The sequence below is a fragment of the Tauraco erythrolophus genome, chromosome 18, assembly GCF_009769465.1.
Source record: "Tauraco erythrolophus isolate bTauEry1 chromosome 18, bTauEry1.pri, whole genome shotgun sequence".
NCBI lineage: Eukaryota > Metazoa > Chordata > Aves > Musophagiformes > Musophagidae > Tauraco > Tauraco erythrolophus.
Genome location: NC_141482.1, coordinates 10,455,373 through 10,475,447, shown reverse-complemented (window position 1 = coordinate 10,475,447; position 20,075 = coordinate 10,455,373). Strand labels below are relative to the sequence as shown.

The window sequence follows — 20,075 nt, the reverse complement described above, 5'->3', positions numbered from 1 at the left end:
ATGGACTCAACCAACCTCCAGCACCTGCAGATTTTCTCTTTGTAGACCGGCAGCTCCTGCTTCTAAGTTACAAAGCTGCTGCTGTTCTGTGGCCTCCATTTCCATATGTTTTGTATCCCAGAAAGCAAAGCCTCCTGCTTTGAAGGTGATGTTAGCAGGTCCCTGACAGGTATGCAATTCTCTCAATGGAAAAGAACCAGCTCTGGCTTGTACGTGTGCACTGAAAGTTGTTCAGCAGACCCAGCTCAGAGAAAAAAAAAAAAAACAAACTGCTAATGTCTTAAAACCCTGTGTAATATCTTACCTGAAGAAACTGGAAATGTGTATGTAAATACAGGCATTTTTAAAGAGCAAGTTGAGGATTGCTAGCACAGCAGCATGCGCATAAAACAACTCAAAGCAAGGCTGCTGCAGGTAGAAGGACGAGAGCTAGCAGTCCCTGCAGGCAGCCTTGCCTCTGCCAGAGAGCAGTTTCCATGGCTGCAGGAGCCAGGACTTTCGCAAACATTCACTAAAAATAAAATAATTTGTGACACAGACAATTCCTGAACTGTGCAACTGTGAGCGCTGACATTGCCAGGGACAGACTTCTCTTTGTGTTTTGTTTCCCTTCAGGCTGCAAAAGAGACCCAACAGACAACTAACACCAAAGTGAGTAGGATGATTCGAGTTATCTGTATGAATAACGCAAAGGGTAATTATCCTCACCGTCATTTTCAGCCTCAAAGACACTGTTTTAATTTCTTAATTAATCATATCTGTTACCAAGGGTGGGTTGCTGTGTAATTTGCTTCCCCTGCTCAAGGTGTTACGTCATTTGAAAGGACAGGGCAACGCAGCTGATGAGCTGCACCTCATTGCTTGGTGTGTCCTGTGCAATGGTGGCCCACTGCACACCTACCTCTTGTGCCAGGTGGTGCCTGAACGTGCTGCAAGTATCTTGTCCTTCACACGTTTCCAACAGCCTATGTGTTCACGTTTCTTTCTAGAGCCCTGAACAGCAGCCTGTTACCTCTGTAAAATCAGACAAAAATGTCCCTTCCTCCCAAGAGCCGCAGGCAACTAAGCAGAACACAAAAGCCCTGGAGCCTGCAGCCCAGCAGCAGGCAGTGGCCAGCGAAGCCCCCAAAGAGGTGACGAAGGAGAAAGCATCATCCACTCCTATGCCATTGAGCAAGCTCTTCTGGAAAAAGGTATGTCTGGATTTTAGAGCTGGTCTATCCCACAGCATCCAGAGTTCTTGTGAAGTGCAGAGTTACAGTAAAGCAGTCCAATCTGCAAAGTTGAGCATGTCCCACGTGCTAAATGCATGAGGGATATAAATTATGTATGTAGTTACAAACGTGTACGTGAGCTTTGGGCAGACACGTATACATACAGCTAACAAAGGCAGTCAGACTCCTGCAGAAGAACCTTAGAAAACTGGAGTCTTTTAAACTTGTCCGTACTATTGTTGAATGACATTGTGGAAGAAGGAATATTATTCTGTCAAATCAACATCATCTTAAAAATCCTACAGGGATTATAGTATTCTTTACCAAATCATATCATTAATAGATATTTTACACATTTTGGTTTTGAGAACTGTTTGAATTAGTTCTAAATATCTGAAAACACAGAATCTAGTGCGTTTATTCTTACTCAGAAGAAAAAGTTTCATACCAGAGTGGATCAGTCTTTAAATTTGGGGATTGAGGTTGATAGCTTGGGAAGACATGTTTTTCCTCAGGTTAAATAATGATTTTAACTAAAATTAGGACTAACTTTGAAAATCATGGTTCCTGTTTCCATGATCCTCAGTGATTTATAAACTGAAGGCTTATTCTTTTCTCATTTCATTTAAGAGAAGGGCGGTATTAAACTTTTCTGAATCACTGTATGTTGAATAACTGCTTTCCTGGGCTTCTGTTCAAGTTCAAATCCCAGAAATGAAATGCTTCCAAACACACAGATGCTGGCTGAGCTGCTAGCCCTGCAGCTTCTTTAGCTGTGTTTTCCCTACTAGGCAGTGACACCGGAGATGCAGTTTGGGTGTTACTTACATTAAAAATACAAAGGTACTTAGACATTCACAGAGTAAACATGCTTGAAAACAATCTAAGCTTGAAACACTTGTTACTTGGGACTTAATTTCCAGTGGAACTGGGTGAATCAGGTACTTAGAACAAGAGGAAAGTCATGAAGAAGAGGGAGAGGGAGGGTTTTTATATAGTTATTATTGCTACAGAAACCTCCTTCTCTGTCTGGCTTATTTGAAAACAGAGAAGGGAAGCAGGATGTATGCTGAACGTCAGGGTGAAATAAGGAAAAAAGAGGTCTTCTGGCAGGCAATTGTATGCCATTTCAGTGTAAAACTGAGAGTAATAAATCTGTTTGAGTATTTTCATAACGAAGTAACAAGTCTTTTGTGTACTTGAGAAGGAAAAAGAATGCAAGAAGGGAAAGTTTTCTTGCAGAAAAACAGTGAAAAATCACTCCTGGGGAGAGCGATTGGTGGTGATGGCTGGTTTAGAAAAAAAATATGAAACTGATAAAGTTTTGGCAAGATTTCTAAACCCCGTTTTGAAAGATTAACCCAAACTAATGTAGCTATAGATATTTTACTGCTCTGTATAATGTAGGTTCTGCCCACAGTGAATATCAGCTCCCCGCGTCTTGTATTACAGCTACACTGAACTAGGTGTAGGTAACTATCCTGTGTCTCTTTAACCTTACAACAATCCTCATGTGAAGTTCTGGGATCTCAAACGTGTCAAGGGTATAAACCTTGTACCAAACACCTGTCTTTTGCTTCTGTTTGTACATAATGCTGGGTTTAATTTATCCTACATCATCATTAAAATAAAACTGCCTGCACCAGTGAATGGAAAGTGTAGTGAACTCTCTACAACTCCAAGCAGGTTTCAGTTGCTACCAAAAATATTAAGGGTTAGTTAAATCATTTACTTAAATGCACTGAACTACAATAGTATGTGAAATCTGACTTTTAACTTTGTAAAATAAGGCCATTTCTGCTTAGTTAGAACTTCTTGAGTCTGAAATTGTCTCAAGACCAAATGTTTTTGCAAGTCTTCTGGAGTAAATTTCTTTAGTAGGGAACTGAATTTGGTCCTATGGATTTAAAAAAAAAAAAATCTGCCCGCTTGAGCATTGAATCCTTACTTATAAAAGGCTGATGTTGCTTTACTGGATTTTCTTGACAGAGAATAATATTGTATTTCCTTTGATGAAAGACCTTGGTGACCCAGTCAGCTTGAAGCTTAAAAAAAAAAAAAGATGTAAAAAAAACCCTACAGATGTAAAAAAAAAAAAGGATAGATGTAAAAAAAAAAGTCCTTAGTCTACAGGTTAGCCTCAAACTCAGCTTGGTTTGAGGATTTTGTCTCTCTTTTTTTTTTCCCTGCAGTGATTTTGTTTTTCTTTCTGGCACCCTTAATGTATTGCCTTTTTGCTGAGACAGAGAATCGAAGCTAGCAACTGTTCCAAATAGGTGTATAATTCAATCCTGTAGTTTCTCCTTTTGTACCAACGAATAGCAGCTACAACTCTCATTAGATCCAGGATTCACATCCAACTTCTCTCTTTCCAGGCAGTCTCTCAAATATCTATCTTCTGGTGAGCTTTCACTTCAAAGCAAAGCTAATGAAGTGCCTGTCAACACATTGCAGTTAATGCTGCTCCAACTACAGACAAATAAATATGTAAAAGAAAAAGAAATAAAATCTTTATTCAACTTCTCAGACGGAAACTACTTTGACTATATTTGCCCCATTTCCTGAGCAGTCTGCACAAGAATTTTCATAACTGTTACTAAAATGTTGTCATACTAGTATATTTTTTTCAAACACTAAGGAATATTAATAGAAAATTACAGTTAGTAATTTCACATATTTATGTTAGAAACTTGGTTTTCAAGACCTTGTAGATATCTGATCAGGGCAGAGAAACATATGATGCTTCATTTATATCTGATCAAAGCATGCCAGTAAACGAGGGAGGAAAGTGATTGAGGGAGTAGTAGTTAGACTGCTCTGTGATTTATCTTTACAAGTGGATATTTTTTTTAAAAACTAGAATTTTAAGCTGTTGCAACTCTTGCCATACAAATGCAGAAAAATCATGCCCTTTTTACTGAGGTGGTTATTTGTGCGCTAATAATACAAAGAGCAAACTGGTTAGCTACTTGCTGAAGCAGAATAACACCTTTTATTGCTGAACCTGCAACCATACTCTGCTGTAGGAAGACAAAGATAAATATTTGGGTGGAGCATGCTAGATAAATGTTAAAATCACCCAGGACTTAAATTCCCGTATATTCCAGGGTGGGAGCAGGTAAACTGCTCTCCTGGAATATACTACCTATCAGGTGAGAGGGAAGGAGATTCTGGCCGTGTGTTGCTGGGTAAATGGATGAAGAAGGTTGAAAAAGAATTCCCTTTGGTTGAGGGATTGAGGAGGACAATCCGCAAGGGGTTTTTGGGGGCCATTTCACAACCTGACTGCTGGCACAGGTGCCATCCTTCACATCCTCAACCCAGCACATACCTCCAACAGAACTTGTAAACGTTTTTGGACTGTTCACGGACCAGTGTGGTTTTAGACATAAGCTGACAGTGGATAATATTAATTGTTTAATACTCTGAGCTATTATGGCTCATGATCTGCTAAGTGGTACCTTCAGGCAGCAGCTGCAGGTCACAATGGGCTTCAGGGTGGAGGTCTGAGAGCACATTGGTGGCTAAAGCTGAGCTACCTTAACTGCAGGAACCTCTGTCGTCTTTGCTTTGGCAAAGGAGGGCAGGAAGGTGGGTTAAAGTCTCTCTAACCTTCTCTGCTTCCTGTCTGCGAGCGGCAGGAGCAGATCCTCAAGCATGACTGCTCTTTTAAGTGGAAATTTCTTGAGCAAAAGGTCATCTCTCATCTATGTTGTTAAGATAAAAGAAAAGCTGCTTCATAAAGGTATGACCCAGGAAAAACAGAACTGCTCCTTGAGTCTAATGAAATGCAGTGGAGAGTGCCAGTCCAGATTCTAGCACAAGATCAAAGCAGGGTATAGTGTTTACTTCAATTTTGAGGAAAGATGCAGCAAGCAAAAGGAAAACTCCTATGAAAGTTATCCAGGTCACGATATAAGTTACACTCTCATAGGGCGACAATTTGTATGGTCAGGAACCTAGATAAGCAAATGGTGTAGTAATAGTTCACCAAAACAATAGGAGAGTTTGTAAGAACCAGAAAGAGGACTGAAAGGGTAGAGACAAACTTTCTACCATAACTGTTTTAAGTAAGCTTATTGCTACAGGAAAATTATGGATGCTATCATTTAAGAGATGGCAGAATGCTTCCCTAACATACTGAAACAGAGAGCCTAGTAAAATACTCCTATCTTTCCTAATTGTGTTTTATAAAATAAAATATTTCGGAAAATAAAAAAGAGATAGTTCTGTAATAGGAAGAACAAAGGATGGTGCTCATCTTATTTCTTCAAACAAATGTATCTTGAAATGTTTTCTGAGCTTGGCAGAGTGCCTTTAGAAACAGAAAATAACCCAACAGCACTTCTATCTCCATGGCACATAACAGCAGTAGCTGCTGAGTTAGGTTGAATTTATTACAATTTGTGTCTAAGGAAACTGGAGGCAGAATTTGGACCCATGAATCCAGCAACCTTAGTTGATGCAATTTATAGGTATAAGGTGCTAATTTACATTTATGAGAACACTTATGCATTAAAGACTGATAAAGCCAATACAGCTAGGCTGTTTGCAAATTATTATATACAAACAGCAGTTTCCTCTTAAAACTAGTCACAAAACTTGACATAATTTTTTTTCTCCCAGGTGACGTAAAGAAACTGAGCCCATTGCTCTAAAGAACAGTTTAGGTTAATGTAACATCATTCAAAGTTTATTGACTTTGTCGGGCTTTTCCTACTATACTTTCAATTCCTGCCAGAAGCACCTTGGCGATTCTCTTGAATGCACAAATGGAAAATTTTCTTCTAGTTTCCTAGAGAAAACAGGAACAAAATTTAAAACTGTTCTTAAAAGTATGTCAGAAAACCTTCTTAGCTGGAAGGGGTTTTCCTCTCTACTGAAAGACCATGTGCATCTCTGTGCATCTCTGAAGTACACAATATACTATGGTCATGTGTCATCAGTCTCCAAGAATCTGCCACCTTGATCAGTCTTACTTGAGATGGTTTTCCAATGTATCTAGAGTTTACTTTTGTCACAGCACATTTGAAGACTCTGATCTGATTGCATGGATGTTGTGGAATCTCCAGCCTTGGAGACACTGAAAGCTCAACTTGATAAGTTCCTCAGCAACCTGATGCAGCTCCTGCTTTGAGTGGGAGGCTGAACTAGGCCTCCAGAGATGTCTTTAAGATCACAAAATTGTAAAAGAAAATCTTCAGCATTGGCTAATTCAGTCTTACAGAGGGAGATGGCTATACAAGAATGATTCCCGGAGATAATTACAAGAAAATTATCATAAAATTTTAATAGCAAGCCTAAGACATCAAAAAAGATAACCTGTAACTTCTGCAACAACTTTTATGTGCCTCATAGTACAAAATTCAAGTAACTACACAGGTATATCTGATATCTACGTTTAAAAAAAAAATAAGGTATTCTAAAACAGGATTTAAACTTTCCGGAAGCCTCTTATGGAATCCATGAACAAATGTACAAAAAGTCCCTGATTAAACAAATCAATCTGTCTGAATAGTTGATTATCACTTAGCTCTTTTCTTTATTTAAATAGACAGTGCTTTTCAGAGTTTGGCATCTCGCCCCAGGATGCATTTGTTGTCAGTAGTGACACTAATGCCGTTGCATAGACATAGCTTGAGAGACAAAACTCATTTGGGTTGCAGCTGTAACAGCATAGCAGTAATACGATCCCAAACTGTAATCTTTGAATGATTAGCTCCCAGAAGCTAGGTTGCTGCTTTATTGAGCCACTGTTTCAACTCATGCAATGAATCATTTCCTCCAAGCAACTAGATGGTGAATTGATTATATGTGTGTGTGAATAGGCAGAAATATAGATTAAAATTATTACAGATTGATTATCTAGAAAATGTTCATAAATATAAATTAAATCTACAATTCCATGGGAACGCAGGCTGTGCTGCAGTCATCTTAGGCAGCAGGGGACAAGGAATATTTATTCCCTCATCATTCTTCTCCTCCCTACCTTGCCCCCAAAATTTTTGTTCCTTCCACAAAAGAAGAGTAAAGAACAAAGCAAAATCTCTTATGCTGCTGGTAAGTCCTCATCTTGCATGTGGGGTCCCCTCAATTCAAAAAAATATAATAGAACTAAAAGGTATAATACTGAGGAAAAAAATGCATTAAAATATTGAATGGCTTCTGCATGAAGAACTATATAAATTAGGATTTTTTTTTTTCAGTTCAGAAAGGAGTTTGCAGAAAGGAAGATGACAGCAGCATACAGAATTACTATTATAACATAAAAGGTGAACAGGAAAGATCAGTCATTGCTCAAAATAAAAGCAGTAGAGCATCAAATAAAATTACTTGGTGATGAACAAAAATGAAGTACTTTAAAGGAAAAAACATACTTTAGCTGTAGAATCCTTTGCCACAGGATGCTGCTGGATGTCAGAAATTTGTATCAACTCAGAAAATGTTTAGTTAAATTCTTGTAGGAAAATTATCCACCAAGGGCTATTAAACCAAAGACACTACATGGGAATGGCCAAGTTGAAGATAATTGGAAAAGTGTGAGTGCAGAAGTACCGTAAGCCGCTGCTGGAAGAGGAGGCAGTGTCCGTTTTCCACCACTCAGTCAGGAACTGGGGCTGGGGTGAATCTTTGATATCATCTTTTAAATTGTTCTCATGTTCATGTGGCTAAAACTAATTTGGTCAAAACAACCCTGAGTTACATGTGAGTTCCTGTGAGTACATGTAAAAACTGTGGAATATCATTTTGAGATTTATTTACAGCAGTTCTTTCCTACAGTAACCATAATATAAACTTCAGCTGTAACTGTGCTGCATTTTTAGGCAGCAGCATGTGTTGAAATGCCAGTACCTAAGGTAACTGCTTCTGTTTGATCCAGTATTGGAGGCTGAGGGCATAACTTATCCTGCTTTTATAATGTTCTACACCTTTCTGCAATATGCTGCAAAATGATAAAGGGCTTGCTTCAGGTCAAATTATCTGCTTATTAGCATAATAGCTTCTTTTTATGGCAGAAAGGGAAATACTTCTTTATACAGTTACAGTGAGATAGAAAATAATTAGTGGTTCTTCAGGGCACAGAGGATGTTATTTACCGGGGCATTCATAAAAGGCAGAATAGTCAGCTAAGGAACTGCATGTTGAGCCTCCTGCCCAGCTGTGCCTCCACCTCCTACAGCAGAAACGTGCCTCCTGTTCACATATTCTGCTCTGTGCAGGTCTTGCTCAGTTTAACACTGAACGTTCCCAGGATAGCCTTGAGAAAGCTGTGGAATGAGACATGCAGGAGATTAATCAATAAATCTTATAGGGATCCATATTTCAGAGGAATTTACAAACCACATGCCTCTGGTTGAAGTACTATTATAATGTAAAGAACTTTCCAGTAACTCTCAAAAGCTCAGTGGGACCCAAAATCCTTCTATAAAGCCAACATTGCTGAGAAGCCAACAGCTTTTCTGGAACTCAAACGAAGGTCAACACTATCAAAGAGGGTGATTGTGACCCATGAGATTAGGCGAAGTAATAGATGAGCTACTTAACTATCTTGTAGCTCAAGAAGTCATTTATATTTTGCAACTGGGGAGAGGAGTTGGCACTGTGAATGTGACCAGCCTGAGAATGCTGTGGCTGAGATGTTAAACTTACGGTTATTTCACTAAGAAAGGTGCTCAACAGAGTTTTAACAATTAATAATAAAGTCCATGGTGTGTTTTAATTACTTATCTCATCCTTTCTTTTGGGTGCAAACTCCTGGGTATGATCTTTCTCATTTTCTTTCACCTTTGTGTCATCTACTCATGGCACATACTACTGTGAGTGTAATTTTGTTTAAGTTTTATTTTTAAATTGTAATCAAAGATAAATTATTGTGTTTGAGAACTAGTACTGCAATTCAAGAAAGGTTATTTCTTCCGTTTAAACAAGTGCTTAAAATTCTCACCAACTTATATTAAATTGGAATGAATCAAATTCCTGAAGAAACCTGTACAGATATGGTGATGCTGAGAATCCTTTCGGGCCGCATTTGTTCATGAGGTAACAACTTGCTGTACTGCTGAAGCACTTTGACTGTAACCTCCTAAAAAAAAAAAAATAATAATGTCACTGATTAAGTCTGAACGTTTTTTTCCCACTTTCTTAATATTTGCCAAAAATAACTCCAGAACGCGTCGGAAGAAGCAGAGATCGTAAGCAATGAAAAAGCAGACGCGTCTTTAGAAGCTGTGGCTCCGGACAAAGCTGAGAGCAAGAGCCCAGAAGCCGCAGAAGTGAAACCGAGACGGGAAGAAAGTAAAACCCCCAAAGCGAACCTGCGCAAGTTTTTTAAGCTGGTGAGTAAAACACCGACTTGCCAGAGTTGGGAGCGATGAGCTCGTTGCAAGGCTGGGGGGGTAATTCCTGAGAAATCTTTTGCAAACACATGTCCAAGAGCGCAGGAGCGAAGCTACGCCCGTTTCCAGAGGGGGAGCGCGATCGTGTCCCGCAGCCCCGGCCCGGCCGCGGCCCCCCGCGCGTTTCGCGTTCTGCGTCTCCCTCTCGTGGCTCCGCCGGGAACAGCCCCGGGGCCGCCGCGGGCTCCCGGCCCCGCGGCCGCCCTTTTCCCCCACCGAGGTGGCCCAGGGCGCTTCGAGGGGCTCGATCCGGCATTCGCGACTGGCGCCGAGGAAGCCCTCGGCCTCACCGACCGCTTGGCTGGGTGATGGGAGAGCCGGGCAGGTGCTCCCAGAGGAAACCACCTCCTATGGGCCCCAGCAGTACCACTGTCCCGGTGTCACTCCATCATTAAGCCCCATGATTGCTTCAGGGACTCACATTTTTGGTAATGAAACTTTTTTTAGCAGCTCATGCTGGGTTAGCTGAACTGGTATGTAAAATGATACAATTGCTTCAAAGGTGTTACCTCTAAGATTGAGAATAGAAAGGCACAAAGTAGAATCTAATCCTCCTTCCCAGAAGATGACTGGAGGGAAGAAGGAAGCCACTGAGGTGATAACGTGGCTCGTATCGTCTTGTGGTTATAGATAAGAAGAGCTGTTCTGATGCATTTGTGTGCAAACAGCAGCCAGGCAGTATTCCTCAAAAGAGTCTAGAAAAGCGCCCAGGAAAATTATCCAAGTCTAGAACTATCGCCTCTCTGATTAAAATTGTAGCAGGCCTTGAGAATTTACATAGCAATTGATCTATTCTAGCAAGGTTGGCAAATGTGTATGAAAGATTTCTATTTTTAATCAATGCCCTTTTATTTTCAGGCAGCTACGTAGTGTGGGCATCAGAGTAGCTTATACATCAAAATGTGAAAAACATGGTTTCTTATAAAACAATGTAATAAATAGTCCAGGTTGTCTGAACTGTCTGCTCTCAGGTACGTGTTGGTACATACAGCTGTGAACAGTCATATTGTCAATGATTAAAATCCATGAGTCAGACCTTAGAAGGTACAAGCAACACCCCAAATCCTGATTTATTTTTTATTTTCAAAAGATTAGTGTTTCTTTTATTTTCAGTTGTTTATTAGTCTCTGCCCAAACTACTATGAGTGTGTTTACTTTTTCTTCCTTTACTACGTAACTACTCTGGTGTATTTGAGGATCTAAGCTAAAATTCTTATTAGCAGCTAAGAATTGTGCCTTTAATTCTAAATAACATTTTACAAAATTAGTTTGGAAAAATGTCAACCTTATTCCTAAATTCAAGAAGACTTGTGGTTGTCCTCCATAGAGGCTCATCACCATGGCAAATGCAGAAGGCGACTCAGGAGTGATGCGTATCAAACACTGATGTCTGTGGCAACCATGACTTCAAATCATGTCACTCTACAAAAAAAAAAAAATAGCACTGATTAAAAAATAAAGCTGTTCCACACCCGTCTTAGTCACCATGGAAGAAAACAGAGCTGTGTTAAAAGCAGTAGATAAAAGATGGTTGGTTTAATCTAGATTTTGGCTTAGAAAGACAGAACTAGTACGTAGGCAAACATCTACCCACATGAGAAACAGAGTTGTATTAACTTTGTAACTGGTTTTGCAGCTTTTTGAAACCTTTAGTATTCATCTGCTCTACTTTTGGCTATCAGTTTCCAAACAGAGCATGGATTATTTTAATATGTTTATTGTCCTTGAAGTATATCCCAGGCTGTTTCCTCTGAATAACTGTTGGATTACTGGATCACTGCCATGCTGTTGCACATGACTGGAGCTATGTAGCTGCCCTACAGCTTCGTGCAACTGGTCAATCAGTATTTCTGATTCCTAAGGCAGACAGAAGGATTTTAAGCCGCTGCTTAACAACTAGCTTCTGTAAAACTTTTGAACTAGCAGCGAGTGCTGAAAATGCATGAAACATTTAAGACTCCAACATAGACTTGATTTTCTTACAAGGAAAAGTGGGGGAAGCTCCAGTGTTGTGGGGCTGAGAGCTGAGATGAGTATCATAGTGATGTCTAAAAGGGTCCTTTTGCTCAGAATAACTATACTGGCAGACTGTGTACTAGAAGGTATAATTTCCACTCAGAAAAGATCAATTTCCATTGTAGTTTTCTCTTGAGGTCTGGCTACCCTACAGTAACAGCCATAAAGGGGAGGAATTCCCTAGCCAGCTTTCCAATAGCTAGCTCACGTCCTGGTAGCACTGTAATCCATCCTCCCCAGTCCTTATGCTAATGTCATTAGTCTGCTGTTCATACTAATGCTACTTAATTTAAGGCTAACTCAGACATATGACAGTTTACACTGCAGCTCTGGCCACAGCATGAACATACATTTGAGGAGCACAGCAAATGGCCTGACACCAGACCACCCCTTGTGCTTTCTACCTGTGTGAGGAACTCAATCCTCAGCACTTCTTACCTGAAGCACTGGGGATAAGACAATGTCTTCACGTGGTTGCATCTGTTCAACCTCTTTCACTTGCAAATCTGGACAAACCTCAGTCAATGCCTAAATGTACCTCCTGATGTTCCACCTCCCACAGGTGACACTGGGGCAGGAGGCTCCCAGAGGTGTGGGAAATGCCTCGAAGTGGTATCAGAGCCTCTACAAACCATGCCATCCATGTGATGCAGGTCATGGACTCATCCAGCAGGTGGTCTTGGAGCTCTCCTCCTGCCTTGCTGCAGATGGAGCAAGCCATGAATTTTTATAAGATAGGATCTTAACAAGCACAGGTACTTACGGCCTCTGAAACAAACCGTGCTTGTCAGTGGGAAGGAACGTGGCAGGACTTCCTTGATAAAACCCAGGCTCCTGTTTACTGATACACTTTAATGTTTAGTCTCCATTCTGGCAATAGTTGGATTATTGCTCTGGCTACTGAAAGAGATTTACTTTTAATTTTACCTTAATGTGATTCTCTTCTGGGATTCTTTTCTGCCTGCAGAAGATGATCCCAAAGTGTTCTGATAACATCTGCAGTTGTGTTACACAGGTTAACCACCCAGGTGCCTAAGAAAAGGTAGCTTATCTTCTTAGGAATCAAGACTGGGACTCAGAAATTTTTAATTCTACTTCAGTCTATCATGAGCTTTAGACAGGCAAGTCAGTTATTATCCATGTGCCTCAGTTTTGACATATTCTGCTCAAAGAACACAAGCACAGGATGATAGCAAGCAGACATTGAGATCCTCAGCATTATCATTAACAGTGTTGACACAAGGACAGCCATTGCAAGAATTAGGAGTAATTTACTCTGGAAAAGGCAGTGTGTATCTCGATGACTACCTGCTGACTTGCTTGGTACAGATGTCCCTTCTTATTGGTGATGAATTGAAAGGACACAGAAGTCATTGCTGTGGTTAAAAGGGGAGAGGGTTAACTAATGTTATAAAAGCTTTTGGGAAATTATAGAAAGATGTAAAGTATTAGTATAAAGCCCTGTGATTCAATAAGAGGTGAAGAAATACCACTGCTCTTTTATCTAACTAGGCTACACCCACATGAATATGAAATCCTGGGCTGCCAGTTGAAAGTCACTCGCGCATCATTAATCAAAATAAACAGCTATCTTATTACAGGGTGGGATGCATCAGACTCAACGCAAATGTCTTGATAGAAATGCCTGCCCTGAGCTAATCACCCCAGGTTCCCTTTAAAGGCACTGAGCAGAGGTGAGCAGGTCTGCGAGCCCCTTAGGATCTAGGTAGGACATGTCAGATGATGTGAGCCCTGAAAGTTCTTCCTTTTCTCCATAGAATATAAACAGATGCCAAGCTAGGCAAGATAAATCCTTTCAAAATGTCTGTTTTGAGATATTTTGTGGAGATAAGGGTATAAAATGGAATTTTGTTAAGCAGAATGAGCAGAATTACCAACTAGAGACTGAGGCTGTAGCCTTTCTCCTCAGCCTGGAAGTTGAGTGGCGGCACAGTTGGTCTGAGATAGCTTTGAGTATGGTCTCTGAAAATAAAATGTCCTATTTCTGGATTAATGAAGATGCTCCCAAGGAGAATATATATTTCTGGAATGACAAAAAAGGATATTTCCAAATTGTCTGTAGTTTCTATGTTTACTGACTTTCCCACTTAAATAAACTTTTACGCAATAAATAGTATTTGGAATCAAGAATAACTATTTTATATCATCCCACTTTAATTTTCCTTCACTATTCATGAAAATGTAGCAAATCTATTACCTGTCCCCACCCTCTTCCATTTAAAGATATACTGATCCATCCTTATTGTCACAGAAAGCAGAAAACGCTTTTAAGAAGCTTTCAGCAGCAGAATCCTAAAAGACCAAAGGCAAGGATAAGGGGTCAGAAGTGCTCTAGAGAGAAATCCTTGTGATCATTACATATACATTTCACTGAAGGCAAGAGGGAGCTCTGTCTAGGCAAAGACCTCAAGGTCTTTACTCTGTTATTTATGTCCTGGTTAAAAAAAAAAAAAAAAAAAAAAAAAAAGAGAACTAAAGATTTGCTAAAGCAGAGTGTTTTCTTTTCTTCTTTTTTTTTTTTTTTTTTTAGGAAAAAAGGTAACAAAATGGTTGCTGTTACAGCATAAACTTTTTTTTTTTCCTGGAGGCATTTAAAGACTTACTGAAATAGAAATGCAAAGTAGATCTTATCACGACACATCTTCATACGCTCTGGACTGAGTTTCTACCCTGTAACGTTAAGACAGACCACACTGTGCTTCCTCCCCTCCAGTTCTGCAACCTCTTACACAGATAAAGAGTCACGAGCATAAACATGCATGAGACCACACAGCCACGTGTTCCAGAAAGTATTTTTCCCACAATTTGTGACAAATAATGAATTGACATGGAGTGGTTTAGTTTTCTATCATGCTCCTGTTACATATTGATTTTCTGTGGCTTTATAGGAAAATCAGAGACTGAAACGGGTCCTTGCAATAACACCATACATAGGATCAAGCTGATACTGTTGTGCTTCAAGTAACAAATCTTCAAGCTGCAGAAAACCACAGGTCCGCCTGATCTATCTTTAGAACCAAAGTCACATCCTTTCATTGTTTTCATTGAACTTATGCAATGAAAAATGACATTTGAATTTGGGCACTTCGAAATTCTGGAGTTTATTTTATGCTTTACTGCTAAGCTCTGTGGCTTATATGGTACTCAGGAGACTGCCACACTGAAGCCTCTAATATGCTTTTTAATTAAACGTAGACATACTATTCCTTTTATTTCTTTCATATTACAAATTGTAACTAAACATTACTCTAATTGTCACAAATCTTGCGATTTTTTTCTCATTGAGCTAGTTTTGTCAAACAGGTTTTTCTCATTTTTAAATCTAGATAGAAACCTTAAAAACATATTTCAGAGTCAAGGTTTGTTCTGAATGACCTGCCAGTGCTGCAGCCTCGAGGTCTGCTCTGATTGTCCTGGCTGGGAAGAATGGGCACCAAGAAGGGCCATTATTTAGATGTATAGAGAGAAGGCACAAACTGGAAAGCAAAAATTGCAAAAAAATGGATGCTGATGGTAAAATGTAAAAATATATCCATAAAGCTGAGTGAGTTTTAATTATTCACGGGATATGCACTTAGTATGATTGTTAAATAGAAAGGAAGTGCCACTAGATCTTATGTGATAGATTCGCCTCTGAAACGCAAGCGAAAGCTCTTTCCTAGAAAACTACAGTGGCAGGGCTGAGGGCACTGGCTTGTTTACTAGCTGATGCTCTGGTCCATGACACCTCATTCATGGTTCTCAGGCCTTAATGGGAAAATTGACTTGCAAGAGAGAATCGCTTCAGATAGAAAAGAACTAGAAAAATCTGCCTTGGAGATGTGGGTGTTTCAAAAATGTTGGTAGAGTTTCTGAAATGTCTGGTTTTATTTTAGCGTCGTAAAGAGTATCCTTAAATCAAGCCTTGCACCTTTTGATTCATGTGTGCTTTCGTATTGAATTAATGCCTCAAACAAGAACTCAGTCAGAAGTCCTATAATCCTTTGTTATTTTAGTCAGTCAAGGGTGATGGAGGCACAACCAGTTCAGAAGAGGTAAATGGCCCAAGCCCCAGTCACCAAGTAAGTGCCTGGATTTTTTCATCTTTTGGTGATGGGTTCTTGTCACTTACTTCCACACACCTTTAGTTTTTGAAATGTAAAAATCACTGACAGAAAATTGCTATAGGCTCACTGAGCTTCACGTATTTACCTATTTCTTTACTTATCTATATTTTTTTACCTATTCATACTATTAAACAAGATTTTAAAGGGTTGCTATCAGATATTTTTAAAAAATTCTTTTTCCAGGTGTGTTTCTTTTCTTAAAATAATTAGTGGGTTTATGTTCAATTTTATTCCTATCTCTCTCACTGTTTCTGCACGTACCTTGACTCAAGCAGTGAAACTAAATATGCAGAGCTAGAATAATTTTTACTTTGTTGATTTACTTGTCTGCTGAGGAAAGGATCATTTAGATGGAAATTCTAAAGAAGAGAAATTAAAGCAAGACTGAAAAACGTCCACTGCAATGTAACAAAACCTTTAAAAATATTTTTTCTTATTCTGTTTTTGTTTCTTTCATTCTGTGTATATAAAAGCTAAACCAAAACTTTAAATGTGACCTTTACATTATATTCTTTATGGCTTTAAAAATGCTTCAGAAAAAACGCATTTTCATTAAAAATACAAATACTGTGATGTTTTCTGAGAGTCAAACCCTCATCTGTTACAAGTCAAGAAATCCAGAATAATTACATTCAGTAATGAGAGACAAAACACAGATTCTGTGTATAAACATACGGTTTCCTTTAACCTGAGAGCAAAACTGAAGTTGTATTGAAAACTGACATTTTGGAATATCTTTTTTTATTTCCTTTTTTGATTGATAGTAAAATTATTTTCTCACTCTTTCTATTTTCATGATGTCCTATCATGCTAAGGTTAGTCATTATTAATTATTTCTGTAAAAACATCCCAAATACAGAAGGTCCTGTCTTGTGACATTTATTCCTTGTTTCATACAGCAGCTTTGTGAAATAATCTGAGTAAGTGAGTAAAAGTTACAGTCCTGGATCTACTTTTTAATATTTTAATTAGCAGCCAGTTTCCTTCCATGTTTTTTGATCAGCTTATTAGTCTTCCTTCTTCTCTCACTTGCACTGGTGTAAATTAGCAGTTTCATTACACACAGAGCTCAAGGAAGACTGTATCTGCTGTTGACTTCTTCCTTTTTTAGAATTTCTGTGAAATGATCTCCTTAAATTATGCTATCGCATCTCTGGAATGCTATGACTCTTTGCTTTTCATCACTGCTATCCTGTATACTACAGAAATGCATTACAACACTGATCCAAAATCTGTGCAAATTTAGGGATCTGCCTTCTGTGCATAAAAAGCAGCTTTGGATTAAGGCTGTAACATGATGGGGAAAAATACTATCCTGTTAATCTTTTTTCTTGGTTGTGTTTTTTTTTTTTTTTTCCCAGCGGCACTGTTAATGTTGAGAGAGTAAAAGCAACCTGTCAGGTGCAGATCACCCTTTAGAATAAGAAACATTAACATGTTTCATTATTCATAGGCTTCACTTTGTATTTCCTGAGCTGCTCCCATCAATATAAAATATGCCAATTTCCTGCCTTTCAAGGTTAATATGAAACACCTCAAAGACATTATCTGATTGAAATTTTTTTCCTTATTTTGCCTGGAAAATGTATTATGAATATTTTTTTGAAGTGTTTTGTTTGACTAACATCAAAGGCCCAAACCTGCTCACAGAAATAGTCCTGTTGCATCCCGTTCAGATTTGGCTGCAGTACTGTAACTATCAGGCACCTACTCAACAAAACACGTGCGGTGAGGAAGACTCAACTCCAATTTTACAGCTGCAGAATAAACCCACAGATTTCACAGAATGTTGATAAAGGTTAGATGTTGTTCTGGCACCTTTGAACTCAGACTTACCCAGTCTCATGGCTTTATTTTGAGTGCTGTGGTTATTTTTGAATTGAATGTGCACATTTGCAAACGTACCAAAGAGAAGCATTTCAAAGGCGAGCTAAGGCAAACAAGAGTAAGAAGGATCTTGTCAAACTAACCGATGGATTCAGCAACTGAGAGCTTCCCATCTGATAGTTAAAGTGAGTCAGAAAGAAAGAGACAGAATTAAATCCATGTTTATGAAGTTCTGTTCGTCCTTGTGCTGGCAGAGCTCCTGCATCACTTGGGCACTCAGAAGTGCATCCAAGCAGGTCTCTCTCTTCAAGCAAGGAGAACAAGACATAGGTAGTGTGTGGTGCCTGTGCAGCCCGACACGGGTTCTCCTGTACTCTGAGGTTATTGAATTTGCTTTAATAAACTATTGATGCTCAGATGGTGCCTGCCCATGGTGGACGGGGCTACCGACCACCTGCATCTCCAGGTTTCATGTGCTGTCTTCATGTATTTCCTGCAGAACTAGAGCAAAGACTAGCTTCAAGACTGTATTTTTTAAGCCTAAAAGCAGACAAATCCAGGTGTAAGCAAACACATACCCATTTATGTCTGTCCTTTGGAAAAAGAAATAGTTAAATACAAGCACATATTTTGCTGAGGACTTAAGTTAACTGGTCAAGATTGAACGTATTAAATGATTGCAGGTTCTATAATTTAAATGGGGGGGGATAAGATCAGGTGGGGAAGACAGATGAATCAAGTGAAAAAGGCCAGTAGTAGAATTGTTACCCTCTCTCATTCTTATTTCCCCAAAATTAGAGCGGTTTGAGGGTTTTTTTAAAATAGATATGAGAGGTGTATTTGCATTCTGTTTCTCTAGCATTTCTGCTTTCAGGTTTTTCTCTGAAATCATGGTGTCTAAAAATGTATTTGTTTTTAATGAAAGCTAAGCTTGTCATGTAAGTGTATAACCCTAGGCATTTAGAAGAACACCAAATATTTCAAGACTAATGGCAAAATCCCCAAAGTTGGAAAAATTACACAACATTAAGCTTTGGGCTGTGCCCTGAGGGCAGATGTAAGGTTTCCAGCTTTTCAACATGGCAGATTTGTGTGCTATTTTAATTATTATGTTAGTAAATAAGTCAATGTGACTTTTTTGCATAAGAAAAAAGAAAATCCCATTTGCAAACAGATCTCCTAGCAAAAACATATCTAGTTATTTGCTACTCTGCAAACGGTGACAGTTTCATTGTCTTATCCTTTGTTTGCCAGATCTGATTTTTCTCCTGTGAACTTCAAACATATCCCATGCTTCCCTGAGTTTCAGAACATTTTCCTTTACTATAAATAGGTGCTCTGTCATTGAGTTCATTTTCAGAATATTCGCTATCTCTTCTTTTGCACTTGTACATGGAATTTTCTATGATGCTGTGGCCTTCCATAGCCAGACTCTATGTAGTTAACATTTTGGTGGATTGTTGCAGTCTTATAGCAGAGTTGTTTTTATCCTTTGCTTTCTGATGTCTTTTCCTTCTTTTCTCTCCCATGTTTTTCACTTGTGCTTTTTGGGTGCTTTCACCGCCTGGGATGCAAAAGCTGGGGAGTCTCAGTTGGCAATGCATACTTGTGACTCTGCATCTTTCCATGCATGTTCTCTGCCTCTTAAAACAGCTTCGGCATAGACCTATACGTAAATAAAGCAAGTCTATGCAGGGATGGCTTGATCTTGCAGTCTTTGCTCATGTAAGTAATTCTATCAGCTCCCTGGGAGTCCTTCCCCAAGTCAAGGCTGCAGGATTTCGTCCCAACTCTGTAAATGAAAACCTGTTGAACAGCAGGATTTCTCCCTGCCAGGTGGCCTTTCATTTTTAAACGTATTTATGGATCGCCTTCCAAAATGTTTACATTTCACACTAAAAATAACCATTGTTTGAAACTGCTTCAGACATTAAACTCCACAGAGAGGCCAGTTGCCCCAGCTGAAAGTGAACCTGTGGGCCAAAAGAGCAAAGAGAGTTCGAAAGACAAGAAGGCTACAGTGGAGCTGACCAAGCAGAAAGGCAGCAAGCAGGAAACCAGGGAGCAGCCAGACTCCAGGGAGCAGCAAGCAGCCGAGACCGACTCCATCCAGAACGGAGGAGACACTTCAAAGGAACCCTCCTTCAAGAAGACAGAGAAGAGGCAGTCACTTGGAGGGTTTTTTAAGGGCCTTGTACGTTAACTTTATCTTATCTTTTTAGTCATTTTTCAGCTGATTTAAGCACCCAGCCTGCAAGCTGTTAACCAGGTGAGGTTTCTGCTTGGATGGCAGGAGTGCAACTTCACGAGCAGCTTGCAGGACTAAGGCCAGACAACAGCAAGATTTTGGGCAAAGGCAAGAAATCTTGGGCCTCAGGGTACTGATTCACAGGAGGTATGGTTTACTATGGGCGAGCTATAATTGTTCCCACACCCCTGTTTTAGAGGTTCATGCCTTGGCTACGGGGATGACTCAACCGTTCCTGCAGCAGGTA

General features: G+C 39.5%; 1 protein-coding gene across 1 annotated transcript in view; it reads left to right on the top strand.

The window, feature by feature from the left end:
• The window catches only part of BCAS1 (brain enriched myelin associated protein 1), a 47,465-nt gene that overhangs the window by 22,242 nt on the left and 5,148 nt on the right, over window positions 1-20,075 (top strand). Inside the window, exons 7-11 of the mRNA XM_086623033.1 lie at window positions 616-651; window positions 990-1,193; window positions 9,383-9,550; window positions 15,643-15,708; window positions 19,508-19,774. Of these exons, the coding sequence (XP_086479159.1) occupies window positions 616-651; window positions 990-1,193; window positions 9,383-9,550; window positions 15,643-15,708; window positions 19,508-19,774 (741 nt within the window). The remainder of the gene's footprint in view (window positions 1-615; window positions 652-989; window positions 1,194-9,382; window positions 9,551-15,642; window positions 15,709-19,507; window positions 19,775-20,075) is intronic.